This window comes from Gymnodraco acuticeps, unplaced genomic scaffold, assembly GCF_902827175.1.
Source record: "Gymnodraco acuticeps unplaced genomic scaffold, fGymAcu1.1, whole genome shotgun sequence".
Taxonomy (NCBI): Eukaryota; Metazoa; Chordata; class Actinopteri; order Perciformes; family Bathydraconidae; genus Gymnodraco; species Gymnodraco acuticeps.
The window spans coordinates 1-23,198 of NW_022990538.1; the positions used below are offsets into that span (position 1 = coordinate 1).

General features: G+C 41.2%; 1 protein-coding gene across 1 annotated transcript; it reads right to left on the reverse strand.

Moving 5' to 3' along the window:
• Nucleotides 1-63: 63 nt before the first annotated feature.
• On the reverse strand, nucleotides 64-20,032 carry LOC117553395 (heterogeneous nuclear ribonucleoprotein L-like). The gene is made up of 6 exons (XM_034227297.1): nucleotides 19,731-20,032; nucleotides 5,789-5,907; nucleotides 3,800-4,037; nucleotides 1,807-1,892; nucleotides 1,019-1,115; nucleotides 64-878 (listed from the first exon to the last, which is right to left on the reverse strand). Exons 1-6 carry the CDS (start codon nucleotides 19,914-19,916, stop codon nucleotides 705-707), a joined length of 900 nt encoding a protein of 299 aa, XP_034083188.1. The 5' UTR covers nucleotides 19,917-20,032; the 3' UTR covers nucleotides 64-704.
• Nucleotides 20,033-23,198: the final 3,166 nt, after the last annotated feature.

Sequence of the window (23,198 nt, forward strand, 5' to 3'; positions counted from 1 at the left end):
ACACACCACACACACACACACACACACACACACACACACACACACACACACACACACACATACATACATACATAACAGGGTGAAGTGTGTCTTGGTGTAATGGTCGGGTTTAGCAGCGGGTGGGGAAAGTGAGCGCTCCCTCTGTGATGGAAATCTATTTTCAGCCTCCCCAGCACCACCTTCAGGCTGCAGTTTAACCTCTGAGTCTCCAGGCAGAGCTCACTGAGCTCCACCTCAAGTCAACCTTCACACCAGGAATCATTTATCTGCATCTCACTGCCGCCATTTAGTGATGTGAATGCATAACTAGAACATTATATTGTTCCTTTAGGACGACATGTGCAAAGCAGTTGAGCATTTTACTGAAAAAAACACACACCTGGAGGGATCACATTATATACAGATCTAACAAGACTAGGTTGAAACCTATGTGACTGGAGTGGATTGTATGACATATATTTAATAAGTATATGAGTGTGTTCAAATGCATATTAGTATCCTGGTTTGGAGTGTTTACATGATACATATCTCCTCTCTATGTTTGCATGTTTAAATAGTTATTACATTTTCTATGTCTCTATAACTCTTTTTGCAGATGTGTCTTGATTTCTCACCTTGCTAAACATTTGGATAGGATCACATTTTTGAATTCAGCGCCTAGGGCCATATTCACAATTGAAATAGCCTCTTAAAAGCCCTTCTTCCTAGTGTGTGTGGTGTGGTGTGTGTGTGTGTGTGTGTGTGTGTGTGTGTGTGTGTGTGTGTGTGTGTGTGTGTGTGTGTGTGTGTGTGTGTGGTGTCCTACCTCGCTGCAGGAGGAAGGGTTTGGTGTAATCCCAGCTGCTGTTGTCGTTGCGGACGACGTTCAGTCTGTTGGGCTGCAGGGGGCGACAGAGCACAGCACCTCTGGGTGGGTGTGTGTGCGTGGGCTTGAGACTGAGGCTGTGTATGTGTGCATGCACCTGAGTGTGTGTTTGTCCGGAGCCCTGTGTGTGTATGTGTGTGTGTGTGTGTTTACCCGAGCGTACTCGATCTTGAGCGTGCAGCAGCCGGCGTAGATGTCGGCACCGTTCAGAGCCAGTTTGGCCTTCTGAGCGTCCTCCACTGACTCAAATGTTAACGAGCTTGTTAAGGGTGACTCATCATTATAAACATCAAACAGCCAATCAGAGGAGAGAAACACGACCTCCACTGTCCTCAAAAGGTCTACTGTCAGCTTCAGTAGATCTAAATCTTAAATGACTTTAAATGCGCACATCATCATATTCTATCTACTGCATTAACAGTGAAGATAAATATGCTATTAATCTCTTAAAGGGGCCCTATTATGCAAATGTTCACATCCATATTTGTATTTTGTGTCTCTACTGTGACATGTCTCCATGCTTTAATGTTCAAAAAGCCCAGAGACCAGTCTGCTCTGGTTGGTTAGCTGGCCGGCTCTGTTGTGATGGGTCAACCTGCTTAGAGATGTCCCGCCCCTTAGCCTATCACGTACAATGTGTTGGAGCGCTAGCCAATAGAAGCGCGAGTGTTACATAGTGATGTCACTATGTAAACAAAGGAGTCCAATGGAGGCGTTTCAGGCAGGGGGGAGTGTGAGGGAGAGAAACTCCCTCCAACTTTTGCAGACTACTTAGCACAAAAACCTTTATGACACCATGAAAGGGAAAACCAAAAAAGGCTCAACAGGGCCCCTTTAACTGCAGCTTCAATTGAATTACCGGTAAACTGTATTTCATGGGTGAAATGGAACTAAGTATATTTTATAAAGTACAATAAATAAATAATGATGCATAAGGATATTCCACCATGGCCTGGATGCCGTTGCGTTTGAAGATGACGATGCGCAGGACGTTAACGATCGGGTTACAGACGGTGTACAGGACATCCTGAGAGAAAAATATAAATTAAATAAGAACAGTATGAATAAAAAAAACAACAATAAGATATGGTAAGACACAGAGTATACACAGATATGAGTAAAGATAATAATCGATTAAATATATGTACATGTCCAAGTGCAAGTCTTAACCACATTATCATGCATCATAAGTATATTCATGACACTTAAATAATGTCCTGCTTATATCGTGTTAACAGAAAATTGGCCCCTTCAATAGTGATTTTAATTTGTCAGGCAGTTTATAGATTTTGTTATCTTCACGGTCATCTGTGTTTTTTCTTACTCTATGCTGGTTTATTTCTATTTCTATTTTGAGATGTTTAGATAGAATTGTTTATTTCTACTCTTTTAATTTGTTATTATGTGCAATGCCTTGTTTTGTGTTATGCTGCAGCAACAACATTTCCACATTTCAACTCATCTTGTCTTTATATAGTGCATTATACTGTAGGTAAGATACGGGTGTCATAGATGGATGGGGGGGGATTTTGAAATGAAAGTAGAGATAATTCAACTCAATAAAGCTCTGGTTATGGAGGCTCAGCTGATGTAGCTTTAGTCAAACAGGAAAAGGAAGTTATGGTGCTGATGGAGGTTCAGCTGGACTCAGGGTGCTGATGGAGGAGGTTCAGCTGGACTCAGGGTGCTGATGGAGGGGTTTCAGCTGGACTCAGGGTGCTGATGGAGGAGGTTCAGCTGGACTCAGGGTGCTGATGGAGGTTCAGCTGGACTCAGGGTGCTGATGGAGGAGTTTCAGCTGGACTCAGGGTGCTGATGGAGGAGGTTCAGCTGGACTCAGGGTGCTGATGGAGGTTCAGCTGGACTCAGGGTGCTGATGGAGGGGTTTCAGCTGGACTCAGGGTGCTGATGGAGGTTCAGCTGGACTCAGGGTGCTGATGGAGGAGTTTCAGCTGGACTCAGGGTGCTGATGGAGGAGTTTCAGCTGGACTCAGGGTGCTGATGGAGGGGTTTCAGCTGGACTCAGGGTGCTGATGGAGGGGTTTCAGCTGGACTCAGGGTGCTGATGGAGGGGTTTCAGCTGGACTCAGGGTGCTGATGGAGGAGGTTCAGCTGGACTCAGGGTGCTGATGGAGTTTCAGCTGGACTCAGGGTGCTGATGGAGGTTCAGCTGGACTCAGGGTGCTGATGGAGGAGTTTCAGCTGGACTCAGGGTGCTGATGGAGGAGGTTCAGCTGGACTCAGGGTGGTGATGGAGGAGGTTCAGCTGGACTCAGGGTGGTGATGGAGGAGTTTCAGCTGGACTCAGGGTGCTGATGGAGTTTCAGCTGGACTCAGGGTGGTGATGGAGGAGTTTCAGCTGGACTCAGGGTGCTGATGGAGGAGTTTCAGCTGGACTCAGGGTGCTGATGGAGTTTCAGCTGGACTCAGGGTGGTGATGGAGGAGGTTCAGCTGATATACGGTTGTAGGAGCCAAAATGCTGTGGTAGCCTGGTGTTTATAGTTATATTATCTTCATGATTTGTTAACACCACACACACTTGTAATGGGTTGTTTCCGGTGATGGTCACATGGTGTGGTTAATGCTTAATGGTATTTAGGGCACCTGGTGTATGTGGAGGTTTAGTAGCATGACAATGGGGCTGAGCTTAGTTCTGATATATTTTGTTGACCGTATGATTCAGTTTGTTTATTGTTTTGATTTACTATATTAAATATCCTGAAACCATCAAGTACAGTGCAGACTTTATTATTTATACGCGTCACAATAATGAGCGAAGTTTAGCCTCAGAGCGGCCGTATTCAATGGGAATATAGCCGCCACAACGGTAGTTCAGGTCAATTAGGAAAAGGAGGTTGTGGACTCACGGTGATAGAGGTTCAGCTGATATACAGTAGTTGTGGTAAATAAGGAACAGGAGGTTCTGGACTCACGGTGGTGACGGGGTACAGCGGGTTCTGGACGGACAGCAGCAGGACTTTGTTCCCGCTGCTGGGGTCGTCTATGTTGGTGGGTCTGGTGATCCTCTGGCTGGTGGAGAAGTTGAAGAAGGCCTGCTGCTCGGCGATGCAAACCGCGTCACGATTTCCACTCGACACGCAGCGCTCGGCACTCTCCACACTGTCGAACTCCACCAGGGCCTGGCGCTTAAACGGCATCATCATCACGTAACTAAAACCAGAGAAAAAGAGGTACTAAATCAAGGTTGAGGTTTTTTCTGGGTCCTGCTGCCTTTTATTAAATCAAATAAGTATCTAACACTGCATTGTAACTTTTGTGTGCGTTTTATACCTGTCTTAATTTATTCAAGCTTGTATTTGTTTTCATTCTCTTGGCTTTTTATTGACTTCAATTAAAGTGCACCAATCATGCTATTTTTAGGCAATCGCATAGGTCTCAGATATATAAACATATATAAAAAACATGTCTATGAAGTGTTTTGCTCAAAATACCAAACAGATCACCCATTCTAGCCATGCCTCATATCCCTCTGTTTCACTTCCTGTTTCAAAAGTGCTGATTTTGGGTATAACGCTGTAAAAGACATCAAAAAGTGCATTTTGCATGATAGGTCCCCTTTAAGTCATATTGTGTCTTTGTAATCCTATGTCCGATTGTTTTTTTGTAAAGCAGTTTGAATTGTTGTTTTTGTGTTTTCTCCAATGTGGTGGTGTGTAAATAAACTTTACTTGCCATTCTTTGTGTAAGTGCAAGCTCCAGGTTAAAGCTGCTGTTTTTTGTTTTAGAGCTCTATGGAAAGTAGGTATATTATTTAAAAAGATTAGACGCTAAAAATACAAGTTTTACAAGATGTATCGAAGAGTCCAATATTGTTGACTGTCAATTCCTTTGTATATATTTTCAAAAAGGTTGAACAATGATCAGAAGTTACCAAAATAAAAAGGAAAATTATTTTTAATATCAACCAAATTTCTGAATAAAAACTGCTTAACTGCTAAAAGAGATGCCAGTCATATTTACATACTGGCTCTGTATTCTGAGAGCTTTTTAAATCCCCCAGCTCACAGGAAAATGCTGCCTCTTCAAAATAAATGTGGCTAGCTTTTACATAATCCTCCTCACTCTGGCTTCCTCATTTATGGCTGTGTGCTTCGGTTGATTCATGATGGTTAGTATTATCAGTCACTTTGAACGCCTCAGCTCTTTTGATCTGTTCAAAACGGCGTTAAATTATTCTTATGATAATGATGCTATGATCGCAACAAGAAGTGGCAATGCTGGAAAAAAAGACTTTATTTATTTTGTGAGGTTTTGACTGCAGAGAGAGCATTACAACCTGATGATCTGCAGGTTAAGCAGCAGAGGTTTGTTGTGTGATGAATGAGTGCAAATCATGTTGTTCTGATGGACAGCAAACCACATCAGACTGCACCTCAATATCCGGCTAATATGTGTAAATAATTCAACACCTCAGCCATTTAATGTGTGTGAGCAGCCGGCTACAGACAGTAATAGTCGATTCAGTAATTAAAACAGAGTCTGTTGGTGAAGTCTAGACTTAATCAAACATGTTACACATCTTATGAGTGTGTGTGAGAATTTGTGAGACTGTTCAAGGTTAATTACAAATACTAGACATTGCATTGTATGTAGTGAGTATTTTTAAGTACACTGAAAAAACGGAAACATTGACTTGACAAATTTCACACAACTGTATTAGGTTAGTTGAAAGCAATACTATTAAGTTGAACCTAATATTGTATTATTTAAACTTAAAATTATTGCTTTCAACTAACCTAATACAGATGTGAAATCTGTTCACATGACACATTTAATTAAAGTCAACATTTCCGTTTTTCCAGCGTACTTAAAAATACTCATTACATAAAATGCTATGTCTAGTATTCTTATTTAACCTTGGAAAAACATTTAATGAAAGTCTAATAAGTGTAATAAGTTACCAGATGTTGCCAAACTTGTCGAGTGCCTCCACCAGGTCGGCCTCCACCACGGCGTCACAGAGCCCTCGGACGTGGACCACCGGGGAGGGGGGGATACAGTGAGTGTCGTCCACGCCGCTCTGCAGAGGAATGGCAAATAATGTAAATACAATGTAAATAATAACACATACTTTGTTGAGGTTGCTTGATCACGGCAGGGCGATAGTTTAATATAAAGTACTGTACTCGGTTTCTAACATATTTATATTTTGTGTAAATGCTGTCTTTATTTGTAATTTGCTATAATTTTCGTAAAAATAGTTGTTAAATAGTAAAACAACAACATATTCTTCTTTCTGTGCCTTTGAATGCACCATTTAAAGTGCCCATGTCATGCTTTTCCGGTTATTACCCGTCCCCTTGTGTGTTATGAAGGTTTTTCTGCATGTAAACGGTCTGCAGTCACAAACCCTCAAAGTACACCCTGTAGCGAGTAAAACTCTACAAGAAAAGACCTGTCTATGCTGCCCCAGAACACCTCGTTGGAGATTTTTCTTTTTCCATTGTATGCTTCCTGGGTTCTGTGACGTGTGAACACCCAAATCAACAACAAATGACCGGATTGGCCCAAATGGACCAATGCACGGAGCACCTCACACACCGGGATCCCTTGGCTAACTAACAGGGCGTCCCATTGACTTGCATAGAGCTCCCTGAACGCTGGTAATAGACGAGTTGGGATAGCGGGGAAATTCTCTCCGTAGACCCATTCTCACAGCGTTAGAAACCTTTTTCTTACTCAATATCAAGCCACACTTATTGTTTTTACTTCGAGTGTTTGTGTGTGCTCAGGATGAGTTTCGCTTGTTCTCGCTGTATCGCCGACCCGGAAACCTGTCCGCTCCCCCGCCAGCAGCTCACAGCAGCAACAAGCCCTCGCAACGTCTCCCGACCAATCAGAGCACACTGGGCTCACAGGGGGGGGGGGGGGGGGGGGGGGGGGGGGGGGGGCAGGAGCTCCAACAAGCCGTGTAGGACAGAGAGTGAATACACATACTATACAGCAGCGACGTGCAGTCAGGGGAGGCAGTCACTCCTCACCTGTCATACTCCAATGTAACGGAAAAACAACTAAAGAAAAACTAAATATTAATAATAATAAAATGTCTCCACTGATATGTGTTTTGTAAATGTGATTTATGTATGATTCCAATCGCTTTTTATAGTCAAAATCAGCAATTGGCCGAGCTCCGCTACAACTACATGGGAGCGATGAGGAGTGAGGCAGGGACGAGCTCTGCCTCTCGTGAGCCCACAGTAACTTGCTGGAGCGCGGGCAATAATGTAGCGTGGGCACTTATGTTGTGAGCGCGCTCAAGCCAGTTACTGTGGGGTAAGGTGAGGCACAGATGAGATCTGCCTCACCTCAGAATGCGTCACCCCACATAAACTGGCTGGAAAGCGGGCCCTAAGCGCATGCCTGCACCATCTCACTGTATGTCACCAATGTAATGTTTGTAGATCCCTTTATTACATTTATCCTCGCCATCCATAGTCTCTAAATAACTTATTTCACGTATATGATATTTAGGCTCGCTGGTCTCATCATACAACGGCAATGAAAAAAGCACCAGGAGAGGCAGCCATAACCTCTGCCGCACTGAAGGAGGCGCACGTGAGCCCACAGGTTCTTGTTGCTACAGTTATTCTACCCAGACGCGAACAACAAACTAGACTTTTGAAACTACAGGAAGATAAGGAGGACTTTTACAAAAAAGTAATAGAGATTGTTGTCCAGAAGGAAAGCATGGACTTCATCTTCAAGTCAAGGTAAGACCACAATTGTAATGAACATGGGATCTTACTAAGAAAGAACAATCCAATATTTAGATTTTGGGTATCCTTTTGTTGAACAGTCTGTTTAAAATGAATCGAAGCATCAGACTAAAAAAGCTTTTGAAAATAACCGAACATTTCGATTAAGATCAAAATATAATATTTGTAAATCTGACTCTGAAAGAGTCAGTGCCTCACCAGCCATGAACCTCACCGCACGTCACTGCTATACAGAGATGCTGTATGAGAAACCAATGTGAGTTTGGAAAATTGCACAATATAAATCTATTTTAGTAGACCTCAACAATGGAATTATGATCAGTAGAAATGGCCATGACATGGGAACTTTAAGACAAAGCAAATTCCTCATATGTGTAAACCTTCTTGATCGAAACGATTCTGATTTATCGTCTTTTAATAGAATTGTATTATAAAATCCTAAGTTATCACGAGACACAATTGTGTTGCTTAAATGGATAATGACATCACAAAATAAATTGAATTTTTCAGTAAATCTGATTAAATTTTCTGATGGAATATAATTTGAAGGATTAAGGTTTCGTTTTTTAAATCATCGCACTTCATATTACACTTCAATGTGATCAACGAATGGCTGATTTTATTTGAGGTCCATGGCGTAGAACAGGGGTGGGGAACCTCCGGCCCCCGGGCCGTATACGGCCCGCGAGACCATTTGGTACGGCCCTCGAGGTAATTTATAAACACACGCAAAAAAGAAAAAAATGTAAGAAATCTAGACCGCAAAAGAATTAAACAAGCGAGTGCCTGTTTTTCCTGGCCAAGGTCAGGGTCCTTGAACACAACACGAGCCTAACGTGTCATCACGTGGTATATGTCTCGTCTGACAGGGGTGTAGTTCTGCCGGAGAGCACCAGAACGCCGCTCCGGCACTTCAGAAATGGCAGAACCCATAAGGAGCCGTACACATGCTGCAGTTTTTGCGTGGCTGTGTCTTTAGTTGAAAGCCCAGTGTCGATCTGTCATACTGATCATACAGTCAATAACTCTGTTGTTATTAGCATCTGGTTAGCTAGCTATGCTAACGAATATAATAAGCTTTTTCTACAACCAGTGAAGTAAAGGCACATCTTTATATGATCATTATAGTTATAAAAAAATAAGAGAATAAAGTAAACTACTATATAAAATGCTATATGACAGTAAAATCAAAAATAATAATAATACAGTTTGAAAGGGGAGTGATTTGTAAAATATCCATAAAGAAAAATAAATCTGCTTGCAGTTCTGTTTCATCTGGCCTGTTGAGAGATGTATCCATAGATCTCTTAATGTTGCTCTCAAAGTGCACGAGATTGATGCTTTTAACTTCAACATTTAAAAAAAACAACCTTCCGGACCCCCCTAGAGGAGGTTAGGTCCCCCACCACTTAAATCATTTCCACATGGATATGAAACTAAATACATTTGCACACATCTTGTGTCCATATCTTTCTGTTTTGGTGGTCATGCCTACGCGAGTCAGGGTAAGATATCTGGATTAAGAGGTTGCTTTTTCTTTGCACAGCATGAAAGAAAGGCGAAATTAATGGGCTGTGATTTTAGTATTTTTAAGCAGAGGTCAATAATTTGTACGGCCCTCGGAGGATGTTGAAAAAATTGAAATGGCCCTTGAGAGGAAAAAGGTTCCCCACCCCTGGCGTAGAAAGTAATGTTGGTCTACGCTCTAATATGATGAATGTATCAAGTGTCCTGTGTTGTTGTGGGTGTGACTAACAGGGTGTTGCTGTGTCTTTGCAGGAAACTGAAGAACGCACTGAGTTTGGGTGAGAAGGAAAAATCTTGTGTGTTAACCGTTGCTCTCAGGAAGTGCTGCAGATTTTGCAGTCTGAACAGTTTTTCTGCAGCAGGTTCAGACTCTTAGCACCGACGTCAGCAGGAAACACTCTCTGATTGTTGGGGTGTTGACCTCTTCATGAAGACACATGTTTCCTTTCTTTTACTATTTTCATCATGCACAGATGTAGGTGTCTCATGCCTCTTACACTTTGCTAATTGCACTGTACATGGAGCATCTTCCAAAACTCAACAATAACAATCAACACAAACACCATTAATCAGCACCAGAGAAGTGGCTTTTATTGTACATAGTATATCGTTTGCAGTGTAAATAATTCTCCAAATCTGTGTTACACATTTTAAGCAAACCTTGTTCTGACTTGTTACAGGTTTTCTTTTTTTAAATGTATGGGTAATGGACCTCGTTTACACAAAATAAAATGTCTGTAATTTCTGATTTAAAAAAGACCACACATATTGAATGAGCAAGCAGTGTGTGGCTGTATTTCTAAAACATGTATAAATATGGTAAATGTATTATTGTTTCTACTTTAATATTTTGTATATTTGTTTCATATATGCATTGGTTATGTGTGCTTTTATTCATTTAAATTGTATTTAATGTTTCCTTCATTATAGGTTGTCTTATATGTTAATTTGCCTATTCTACTTCTGGACATATCTAAGTTAATGTAAGATTATTATGTACTCTTGCATTTATCTGTACACGTTATTCCTTTCTTTATATATTTTTCATGCATCTTACAAATTGCACTGTAAATGGAGCATCTTCCAAAATCAACCGAACTCAACAATAGCAATGAACACAAACATCACTCAGCAGCTGTCACACCAGAGAAGTGGCAGGTAAAGTAGTAGCTGGGATGTGCTAAAAAATGAAATGTTTTCTGCAGAGTCGACACATGGGAGTCTGTTGACGGCAGCAGCGTGAGAAATGTTTGCATTAACTGACCGCTGTCTCGTGCTATTATCAATCACACTATCTGCAGCCCGTGTGGCTTTTTATTTTGGTCTGCATGGGGCTTTTTCTGTCTGGCTGCAGTGGTGGACTGTGGGTGTTAACCTCAAACTTCAGCAGCTCCCTTCACAGAAAACGTATGAAGTTATACATATCTTTACAGACTGAGGTCCCTTCAGACGAGTGTGCACTCAATGCACCTACGCAGGGCTGCTATAGCAACAGCAAGAGAGCGGCAGGTGGTGGAAACATGCACAGCGTTGAGAAGAAAGAAAAGGTGTTGGAGATGTTCTCATGAGTCAACAGTATAAGCAAAGGTTGAGGCAGTGAGACGGATCAATTCAAAATCCACTTAAAATGTTATCGGCACACAGTAAGGAAGATTTTAGTGTCTGGGCTTTACTTTTGTTAAACGTGATTAAAGTGAGTCATTTAATAAATTACTGTAAAGTTTTCAGCTAGCTAACATGTCATGTAACCAACTTAACCCCAATGACTAAAGCAGTGTTGCCGCTGTAATCGTACTCATCCCACATCTTATATTCTCTTTGTGGCAGCGTTAGATCCTCCTCCTCCTGTTGTCTCTCCTCTACAGGAGTACAGTGGAGGAGCGGCTCAAACAGCTCGGTCACCATGGTGATGACTGAGGCCAGCTTTCTTTGCTGCATGCATGTCTTTATTTAGTGTGCGTGTGTGTGTGTGTGTGTGTGTGTGTGTGTGTGCGAGTGTGCATGTGTGTGTGTGTCTGAGGGTGAGCATTCAAAGACATGTTGCTCCCTTCCTGTCAAGACAAGCCGCTGTATCAAATCTGTCCGACCCTCCTCCTCCTCCTGCTGTCTTCATCTTCATCACCTCCTCCTCTTCCTCCTACTCTCCTCCTCCTGCAGTCTTCATCTTCATCACCTCCTCCTCTTCCTCCTACTCTCCTCCTCCTCCCTCCTGCAGGCGTCATCTTCATCACCTCCTCTCCTCTTCCTCCTACTCTCCTTCTCCTTCTCCTCCCTCCTGCAGGTGTCATCTTCATCACCTCCTCCTCTTCCTCCCTGACATTTCACTGTAAGCATTACCGGTTTACTGCTGAGCTAACGAGCTTTTAAAGTGGCAACCTCTGCAGAATGATACATTATTTATAAACCCCAGTGTGTGCATGTGTGTGTGTGTGTGTGTGTGTGTGTGTGTGTGTGTGTGTGTGTGTGCTCTACGATGTCTGAAGGAGGTTCAACACACTTTTATAGTTTTTTTTATAGTAAACTGAAATAACAATAACAGTTTAAAGCCTTTTCAGAGGGTCTATCCTCAGGGGAGCAAGGATTGCTGATGATTCATCAATGCGTTTAGGGCCTTCCCGAATCTGAGTATTTGGGTTTGAATTGGATTTGGCTGTCTAATAAGAAAACTCAACTATTCGTTCCATTTTTGACCCATCTTAAAACACGTCTTCTTTACCATGCTAAGTTAGTCTGACTTTTATTCCGTGTCATTAACATTCATATCTAACTTTATAGCCTATAGTTTAAAAAAGCTCTTTATTTCTCTCATACTGCCTGTGCTGCAGAACCTCTTTTCACCCTCTGTCTGAAACCAGGGCCCAGTCTGCTCTGATTGGTTAGCTGGCCGGCTCTGTTGGGATTGGTCAACCGCTTAGAGATGTCCCGCCCCTTAGCCTATCACGTACAATGTGTTTCAGCACTAGAAGTGCGAGTGTCACATAGTGATGTCATTATTTTATGGAAGTAAACAAAGTCCAATTGAGGCCTTTCAGGCAGGGGGGAGAGCAACTCCCTCTGGAGACCATTTACATGCACTAAAACCTATAACACACTACAGGAAAGGAAACTAAGGGATTCTCTTCGCTAAAGATTTTAAACCAAATCTAATGCAGAATGAACAACTTGCAAAGCGTGAATTTGAATCAAAGGCTTGTCTCTTGTGTAAGCCTGTTTCAAATAAAGGCCCCTCTGCAGGTGGTGAGCAACCAACCAACCAATCACAGAAATAGAGGAATGGATCTATTAGGTAACCTGTTTTAGCATTACGTTTAGTCCAGCCACCTCAAGAAATTAAATTAATATATAATAGACTCTGTTTTGGGGTCAGATTTACACGTCCACTTGTGATTTCAGTTTGATCTTCTCTCTCTTTTATAACCATACAAACACGAGATCAAAGGTGCTTTGATGTCGGCTCAAGTCTGCAGAGAGCTTCACCTCTGAATTTAATCCACAGCAGCACAGCAGGTGTCAGAACATATAAATCATGGGGGAGGTAACATCACCCGGACCTGGGTTGGATGTGGACAATCTGGAACTCATGAACTGAACTCTAATTGGTGGCTTGATGAATTCAATTTTTTATCATTCTGCCCTGTTTGAGAGCACTTAGCTCTTAAAAAAACAGAAAACGAGAGACTTGAATAATTAAAATGCAAAACTGGTTGGCAGCGCTAAGATGTGGTAGATCCATCCATCTGTCTGTCTGTCTGTCCGTCCGTCCGTCCGCCCGCCTGCCTGCCTGCCTGTCTGTATGTCTGTCTGCCTGCCTGTATGTCTGTCTGTCTGTCTGTCTGTATGTCCGTGTGTCTGTCTGTCTGTCTGTCTGTATGTCTGTCCTTCTGTATGTCTGTCCTTCTGTCTGTCTGTCCTTCTGTCTGCCTGTCTGCCTGTCTGTCTGTATGTCTGTCTGCCTGCCTGTCTGTATGTCTGTCTGTATGTCCGTGTGTCTGTCTGTCTGTCTGTCTGTATGTCTGTCTGTCTGCCTGCCTGTCTGTCCTTCTGTCTGTCTGTCTGTCTGTCTGTCTGTCTGTCTGTCTGTCTGTCTGTCTGTCTGTCTGTCTGTCTGTCTGTCTGTCTGTCTGTCTGTCTGTCTGTCTGTCCTTCTGTCTGTCTGTCTGTCTGTCTGTCCTTCTGTCTGTCTGTCTGTCTGTCTGTCTGTCTGTCTGTCTGTCTGTCTGTCTGTCTGTCTGATGGGTTAGGAAGTGGCAGCAATGGTCTGTTCAAAATCTTCAAACATTGACTTCAGCCTGTGCCCGTCTGTGTGGTGTCTCAGCTGATGGTATAGTAAATAAACTGTATTCATATAGATCATGTTCAGTCTTTAAAACCCTTCAAAGCATTTTACATATACAAGTCAGCATTCACCTAATCACCCACATTCATACAGAGACAGAGGCTGACATACAAAAGGCCGCCTGCTCAGGGTTAGGGTTAAAACTAACATTCACCCCGGTGTTGGCCATGCCATCAATAGCAATTCGGGGTTCTTGCCAAAGGATACATCGTCATGTTGCCTGTTGATTGAAGCTAGGAATCAGAGATGGGGACTCGAGTCTGTGACTCGGACTCGAGTCGCACTTAAGTCGCACACACAGAGACTTCAGACTTGACTTGGACTCCTACTCAAAAGACTTCGGACTCGACTTGGACTCGTGTTTTGGGACTCGTGAACAATCATTGTGTTTTCTATTTTTGGCGTATTAAAGGTGGGGTAGGTAAATTTGAGAAACCGGCTCGAGATCGCTAGAATTTGAAAATACACAACCGGAGAAAATCTGCCACTTCCTCACAGAGCCCCTCCTCCAACACACACGAACGAGCACATGACCAATGAGGGCACGAGATAAGTTTGTGCCCCGATGGGAGGCTGACAGGCAGGTAGGCCATCCAGTTATTTTAGCCGGGCCGGCTATCAGGATGTTAAGAGCATTCCATGGAATATAACAAAAAGTGTATCTCGAGCCGGTTTCTCAAACTTACCTACCCCACCTTTAACATTAACATTAACATCATGGTAACACCATGGCGACCGGCGGCACACCTGCAGCTGTACCGCTTGTAATTAGGTTCAACTATAAAAACTTCGAACAAAACGCCGGCGGCACCAACAAAAGGAGCGCACACTGCAAAGTCTGCAATATTAAAATCAAGGATGCTGGTGCAACAACGTCAAATTTCATCAGGCACTTGAAAACTCACCCGGAGAGGTCAGTCACATTAACGCATATGGACGGTTAGCAAACATGTTTAGCTCAGCATCAGCTATGTAATGTTAACTTAGCTTGCTACTAGCTTTGTAACTGAATATTTGAAAAGATGAGTGAATGTTTGCTTGTCACACTTGTTTGCGTTGAGTGGCGTTGACATCCAACTCTTGACATGACATAAAAAAGGTCGGTAACGTTAATCATTACGTTCCGCTGCCACCATCTACTGGCTAACGTTAAACGTAGACAAATACATAGTTACATACATAAATACATCTGTCGGTTTATAGGCAGGTTACAGGTTTATTGTTGACCACGTAACGTTAATGTTACAGGTTTATCAGGTTACCATTACACTGGGTTTGAGTGAGAGGATAGAGGAATATGTTTATTTATAGTAGACTTAAAAGATGTCATTAGAGACCCAGTGTAATTAAACAATACGGTTGCAGAGGTCAAATTTTAACATTTTTGTCCACTGGCCAAATGGCTAGCCTAGTGAATGTTGAAATGTTACCAGCCACTCAATAGATTGCCATTGTTATTTGTGGCTGGTGCGTGCAACATACAGTACCAGCCACTTGCATGGTAGATATCTCTTTTGGAACAGGTCATGTTTTAATATCACCAGTTCAGTATATTTCAGATAATATTGCAGCAATAGTTTTTTTGTTGCAAATGGCACAGAACAAATTTATACTTTGAAGTACTTTTAACACAGTTTCCCTGCGGGGGATTAATAAAGTATTTGTGATACTGATTTCTGATTCTGAAGTGTTTTGCTTATAAGTTGTTTGCATTTAGATAAAGTGTGATGTTTGTCCTCATATTGCATTGCAATAGCCTGTTTAAAGTGATCATATAACAAACAACTAATCAGTACTGATACTGTATGCTAATAGATATGAGTGATAATAATACAGTAAATGCTTTGAATGTCTTAGATATAGCTGTGCAGTATTCTTAACAGACTGGATAGCAGCAGACAATAGAAGGCTTATTACAACCAGAAGAGACATGAGACTTTTATTTTTTAGAGACTTGAGACTTGACTTGGACTCGTGACCAAAGACTTGATCAAGTCTCACCCCACAAAGACTTGAGACTTGACTTGGACTCGTGACCAAAGACTTGAGACTTGACTTGGACTTGCAAAAAAAGACTTGTGAACATCTCTGCTAGGAATCAAACCACAGACAGTCCGTTTTGTAGACGACCACACTAGTTGCCATGGATGTAGTTAGAGAAGTGGATACAGCTTTGGAAGCAGGACCCCGTTCATTCCTATGAGAGTTGCTCAGTAGTGCATGAAGCCAAATTGACCTGACACTCAAGTACAAAAGTGTAAGGATCTTATTGCGATGCAATATTCCCGTCCAATGGGCCCATATAGCATGCATTACATTACATCACTTCCACAAGATTTTCTTTGTCATAACTACACTGTAGCTATGCACACTACACTGTAGTAGGGCTGTGCAATTAATCGTATTTTAATTGCGATTACGATTATGGCTTGCGACGATTATGAAAACAGCATAATTGACAAAATACGATTATTTTGCTGGGTGCGCTTTCGCCCCTCCCTAAAAGCCCACTCGGCCACGTGGGAGTGACATGTGTTGTGAGTATTCAGCGCGAGCGAAAATGTCAGAACAAGAGCAGCAACTCGTTAAAAAGAAGGGTAAAACTATTTCCACTATTTGCAAGTACTTGCCATTACATTTCACATCGCTAAAGATATGTGCCCAGTTAGCACTGTTAGCAACCAGGGCTTTAAGCAACTTGTCAACACGTTGGACAAGCGTTACGCGATGCCGTCTCGGTATTATTTCAGCAGGTCTGCGCTCCCTGCACTATATGACAAATGCCGTGGGGAAGTTGAGAGAGATGTGGCTTCAGCTGACTACTTTGCCACCACAACAGACCTATGGTCTAGCCCAGGGTTGCCCAACCAGTCGATCGCGAGATGTGTCTAAAAATAGAACAACAATATTCTGTTTTATCGTTAATGTCCTGTAACATAATCTTCCTGTGCCAGAATAATGCACTTGACGCATCAAAGCTTTGTGATTGGCCGGCGTCACCCCATGTGTCGGGGCGTGGCTGAGGGTCTTCAGTACAGGTGGCAATATCGTCACCTGCCTGCGCTCATCTCTGAAACCAGACCATGTCAACAGCCTGGTGTTTCTTGCAAAACATCTTTAAGAGATGACATGAGCAGCCCTACCAGCATTTGCCATGGTGGCCTAAACATTTTTATTTGGTCTTAAATTGTAGTTCAACATTTATTTCCTGTTACTTCTGGACCATGACGGTTGGCCAGCCTTCAACGTTTAACTGAGTGGAATATGTTGAATATGTTTTACCAAAATGTTGGCTATATGTTAAGGAGTTTTCAGTAGGTTGTGACAGTGCACTGCATCATATTTGATTTAATTTAGTCTAATTTATTTTTATTTATCATATTAATATATGTTTAGTATGGTTTTGGAAGTGCGCTCCAACATATTTGTTGATCTTGTTTATTGGTAAAATATTATTTGTTTTAAAGTTCAATAAATGTTCAATGAATAATCGTCAAAATAATCGTGATATCAATTATTGACCCAAATAATCGTGATTATGATTTTTGCCATAATCGCACAGCCCTACACTGTAGCTATGCACACATGACAATAAAAGCCTTGAAACTTGAAACACTTGTGTGTTTGCTAAGTCCGGCCTTCGATCCATCCCATAATGGCCGGTCTTGGCTCAGTCAAATGAATGGAGAGGATATAACTCTCAATTTTAGCACATTTTACAACTTCTAGGACCGAATGTAGAATACAAATGTTCCGCTAATCTACAGATGTCTCTTTCTATCTGCAAATCATTCAATTACTTGAAACTTGTTAGACAGTTTTATCCAAAGCGACTTACATACATTCAGTGCTGTGGGCAATGAGCAATTTGGGGGGAAGAGTCTGGCCCAGGGACACATGGATTAAGTATTTTTTTCAATGTCATTCATTTCTTGGGGGCTTGGTTAGGTATCTTGCCCGAAGACACATTGACATAGCGATGTGTCCCTCCTCTATTGTCTCATCTTGTATTACTGCCTGTCTTTGTTGTTGTTGTCCTGCCTTTGGAAATGGCTTCCCTGCCCTGATTGTACCTGGGTAACCTTAGTTAATTAGTCTCTTGTGTGTTTCCCATGTGTCTGTTAGTTTGTCGGCACAACCAGTGAGCAGTGGTGTGTTTCCGTTGAGAGAGTTCTCTTCTAGTGTTTTGAGTATCTGTTTCTTTTACCTTCCTTCTTTGTCATCGCTTGCCTACCAGACCGACTGCCTTTGGACTTCTTTTTTTTGATAAATAACTGCAATTATCTCTTCTGCTGACTGCAGTTTGGTCCAGTTCCTGCTTGCTTCAGTACAATCTGTTTCCCATGATGCTCTCTGTCTGCAGAGCGTTCACTGATCTGCTGAGGAGGAGGGGAGGAAACTTCAATAAAGTCTCCTACCTCCTCCAGTGTGTCAGGATAAAACACAGACGCCTCACAGTGAAGGAGTGTGTTGTTCTCAATGCTAGGAATTCACAGCTGCTGAATACATTTAAATGTTCCAACCACTGCATTGCACAAATCTGTCTGTTGACGTGTGCAGCCTCCCATGCATCCCTGACACCTTAAAGCTATCTTATAAAACGTCTCCACATCTAATTGTTCCTCCATTTTAAATTTGACTCTATTCAGTTTTAAGCTAAATGTATACGATAAACCTTTCAGATTTTGGAAATGTGTTATATATTTGATCTGATAAGGATAAACCTGCATGACTGAGTCCAGAATAAATGTCCTAACGGGTAGAATAAAGTAAATGTTACATATATGTGATCTTCCTAAAATCCTCATGTATTTATTGTACGTATATGTTTCTCTGTCTCTAGATTGCAGTGTTCAGTGTGATCTAACATGAACACCAACAAGGTCACAGACTGACTGATACCACAGGCCCATCTAATAAAGGTGGAAAGATGGTCTAACTTCCTGCTGATTTCAGCCACTTCCTGTCACTGGCAGAACCTCAAAGAGAGACCTTAGTGTCGCAACGAGTCGAGGATCAGAGCCAGATAGTAACATTGAATAAACAGCAGACACAAATGACGTTTTAAGAGCTTGATATGATAGATAATACTAATACAAATATCTGCACGCTATATCAGTCTGGCCTATACACCTCTGAGAATCTGTAATGAAGCTCATTTGAGGTGTAGTGTGTAAGACACGGCCAGATTTGAGTTAGGTACGTGGCAAACAAGAGACAAGGTTATATTATTTTTCTTCCACAGATCCTTGTGGTTCATATGATACCAAACACGCTCCAGTTTCAAGCAAACTAACTCAATTTTCAAATGATATCCTACTGACTTCTCCTGTTGGCTTGACTTGAAAAAAAGTCCACCACAGTAAAAGGACTCGGTTAAGAACACATCGAGGAGGCTGAAGACCAAGTTCATTATAACAGACTGACATTTTTTAACAAACAAATTCCATTTTTACTTCGCCTCTCCTTTACTTACACTTGAGCTACTATGGGCAATGCTAACCTGAACATCAGAGGGAATGTGTGGTTCAGTTTATTGCTCAACAACACTTTGTGGACACACTGGAGTCAAACCGCCAAACTTGCGACGATTTCAACATCAAAACCTTCTCTAACCTCATTCAAAAGACAACCTAAACTGGCTAAGGTTGGAGCAGGCAGTGCTGAACCCTGTCATTTCTAAATAAACTGTGCTTCTGCTGCTTACTGGGTCACTCCATCGCCCTCCTTGAAGGCCTTATGGCTTCATCACAAACAGCTTCTGTTTTTAAAAAGAAGGTTTTAAAACTACTAAAGAATCACCAGCAAGCTTCTTTAAAACCTCTTCCCTAAAAGACGCACTGTGACATATCTTGGAGGATGACATATGAGTGTAGGAACCCTGACTTCCTCATAAAGAGTCAGTAAAACAACCCTAAATAACCTTAATCTGTCTGAAGAACATCTAATAATACTCAGATACGATTTATACAAGTAATATTTATTTCACTTCTGTGCTGCATGAAGTCTATATGACTATGACTATTTTCTGTTATTTTCTGCAAACGTGGACCTGTCTTTCATTTATTCAGTGATTTAAATAGTGAGACATATTCATAAATATTGAGTGTATAGGACTTTTAACTGTTTTTCTGTTCTTTTAATCGCAATTCATTCATTGTCATTTAGTGGAAACAAGATTATATTGGAATTATTATATGACACGAGCGTTATTTATATTCTAACCATATTTTAAAAGCAGGATTGATAGAAGCTGCCCCCCACCTTCCCTCCGGTGCTCCGGCTCCTGCTGTCGGTGGTGCCGCTGCTCACCACCGCCTCCTCGGATTCCTCCTCCCCGTCCTCCAGCTCCTCTCCGTCGGCCTCCTCCTCCGTGCGGAGCCGCTTGGCTTCCCGGTGGTATCCTCCTTCTCCTTCTCCCCCGGATATGTCTTCTCTGTCCTCCTCCATCACAGTGGGTCAATTCACAGATGAAGATTTGAGGTAACGCGGAGTAAAACACGGTGACACCAACACACACGCACACACCACACAGACACTCTCTCCAAAGATAGGACGAATACACTGATGTGTCACTGCGGTACAAATTCAGGAACGAAATGCTACTGCAGTGAAGTGAGTTCTAGGTCGGATATTCGACGCACCAATCTTATTATGATTACCTTTATCCATGCTTACTTCCTTATATTAGTGTAAAATATGCTTACAATTATTATAAATGTGCCTTTTGTGTGGCACACCTTTTTGATTACTTATGGATGGTTCATAAATAGAAGTTAAGAAGTATTTTATTTATCCCAAATTGGGAAATGTTTTCGTTGAATTGATTTTAGAACATTATATTATTAGAACATAATTTCAATGATTTTAATATCTTCTATGTAATCTATTACAAAGTCAGTGACTCCAAATCTACTCTAGGTATAATAACCACACTATTACACTATAATTAAGACACGCTTATTTTGGTTCGATTTAAGTGCTTATTTATCAGAGTATTTGTATTTAAATTCAGTCATTTTAAGTAGTTTCTTTATTTAAAAGTTCAATTTATTTTCAATAGCGTCCACGTCATGTGACCCAGTGACTCCGAATTGGTGCACAATTGTATTACTGCACTCGATTAACTAAGAAATATTTTGTATTAGATTCAAGTCTTCTTTTTATTCTGTCTTAGTTTTTCATTAGAAAGTCTTGATATTTGCAATACCTCTCATGTCATGTGATCTTGTGAATCCAAATAAATCCAGAATATTATTACTACAAATTCAATATAGTACAAGTAATGTACTTTGCATGACTAAAAAGCTCAAATGCAGCTTATCTCAAGTCTGAACTGAAGGGGGAAATGATGATGCTTCTCTTTCTGCAGACTGTCGCCTCTCTGCAGCTGTTTCCTGCAGGTGGAGGTCAGGTTACCACAGCAACAGCACACCTTGCTAAACGTATTGCACCTCCTCTGAAGAGGGCCACCCACTTTACACAGGAAACATCATCTGTGACTAAAGGTTACTTTATATTTGTAGACGCCTTTAGTGTTTGAGTTTATTGAAAAAAGAATCACATGTTAATGTAACATCACCGCTTTTTTCTAATCATCATAATGTATCTTGTTTGTATGCTGCAAACATTTCCCAAATTGGGTATATATAAAGTACATCTTATCTTATTCATCTTATCTATCAGTTTAAAGATTCATTTAATTCCTCCGTGACAGCTTTGGTCTCAGTTTGAGAATATCAACTGTGACACATCTATACTCAGTCATTCTGTGTTTATCAGGTTCATTGCTTTTGTAATTATGTTTGAAAGGGGCTGTAAATAAAGTGTATTTTTCAGAGTGTAAAGGGATTTGGACTTTTTTTCCTAACACAGTGGGACATCATATGATGACAATAAGCAATCTTTGGATGTTTAATCTTACTCACACCTCCTACATCAGCGTATGACCAATATTAGGTCTCAGCCACATTCATATAAATATCCTCTCAAGAAAAACACCTTTAGAATGTTAACTAGAAAGTATGATTAGAATTTATATATATCCCCTCATTAAAACATCGTTTTTTATTATTTTTTTCAAAACTGCAACCTGCTTACAATTGAGATTTATTTATTTGTTTGGTTATAATTCCCATGGGAACTGTGACTCTATCTCCACCTGGTGGCTGTTTCTTTAATACAAATGATTAACACTGTTTTTGCCAAATATAATTTAAACAATTGTAATCTTATTTTACATATGTATGTGTGTGTGTTTTTTCATTAAAACAACCACAAAAAAAGTATAATATCTTAGATGTTTGGATGTTAACCTTTGCATCCCATCGACTGGCCTATTACCTACCCTTGACATATTTATATAAAGCATCCATTGTTCTTCAGAGACAGGCTAGAAAAGGCAACATTTTAACACATGTCCCAAGAGAAAACACCACTCTGCTGTATCATTGTATTTGTTGTATTATTGCCTTCTTGGGTTTGTTTTGTCTTCCCACTAACTCCATCTGCCTTCCTGCAGACATGTGGTTTTAAATATTCAGAAAATGCAACCATGAGACCAAGTGTCAAACACAGTAAACAAAAGTGGTTCATTGTTGGATACGGATTGTTTCATAGAATTATTGAATGCTTTGAATATTTACTTGTGAATCTGTGAGCACCAAGCTTTTTTTGCCTTTATTCAAACTCTGGTTCTGCATGTTTTTGTTTCAGGTCACAAACTGACCCCTAGCATGGATAAATGGATTTAAACAGCGATAATGACGAATTTCACACGCTGCACATACACTTTTGAAGGGCATCCCTAAGGTCATCATCTGACCTCTGAGGGGAGAGATGAACAAAAACAAACTCTACGTATTGGTTGTCCTCTCTGTTATCTTAACTTCTGACACAGCTTTCCTCTGTTGAACATGTTTCTCAAAGTCAAAGTCAACTTTATTGACAATCTCAAAATATGTTTGTACACACAGAAAGATCGAAATACTGTTTCCCACAGTCCCGAGGTATAAAAAACTCACACATGAATTCAAAATGCAAGAACATTCAATAGAAACCTTCATGTGAATACACTTTTGTCTCTGTCAATACAGATGCAGTGTTTTTACTGTAAGGCTTTTGTATTGGCTCAGCTCAAATTGGCTGAAACAAAACAAAAATGCAGCCATTGAAAAAAATTAAATTACATCTTGAAAAATGTTAAGTGAGTTGTGTCCCAAAAACGAATGTGATCAGAAAAATCTGTTGATACCGTTCCCTGATTGATGCTTTATACAGTGTGAAGCCTCATAAAGTCACAGTGACCTGATCCTTTCTTTAAGTTGGGAATCCATGAAGTGTCCTGCAGGAATGCATCAAATCGTCAGGAAATCATGCATTCGTTGAACATCAGATTAAGATGGATTTTTATTAATCCCTCGTGGGGAAATTGTTTCTCTGCATTTGACCCATCCTAGTGTTAGGAGCAGTGTGCTGCCATTTTGAACGGCGCCCGGGGAGCAGTGTGATCAGTGTCAGCATATGATTTAACGCTTGTTGTGAAATGACATCACATGTTAGACGCTTTTATCCAAAGCGACTCACATGCTCAATACTGTGGACAATCCCCACAGGAGCAATTTGGGGTGAAGTGTCTCAGGGACACAACGACATGCTGACTGCAGTGGGATTTGAACCTGCGCACAACCCACTGCACCACACGCCTGAAATGTCACAAAAGTGATGCAGTGG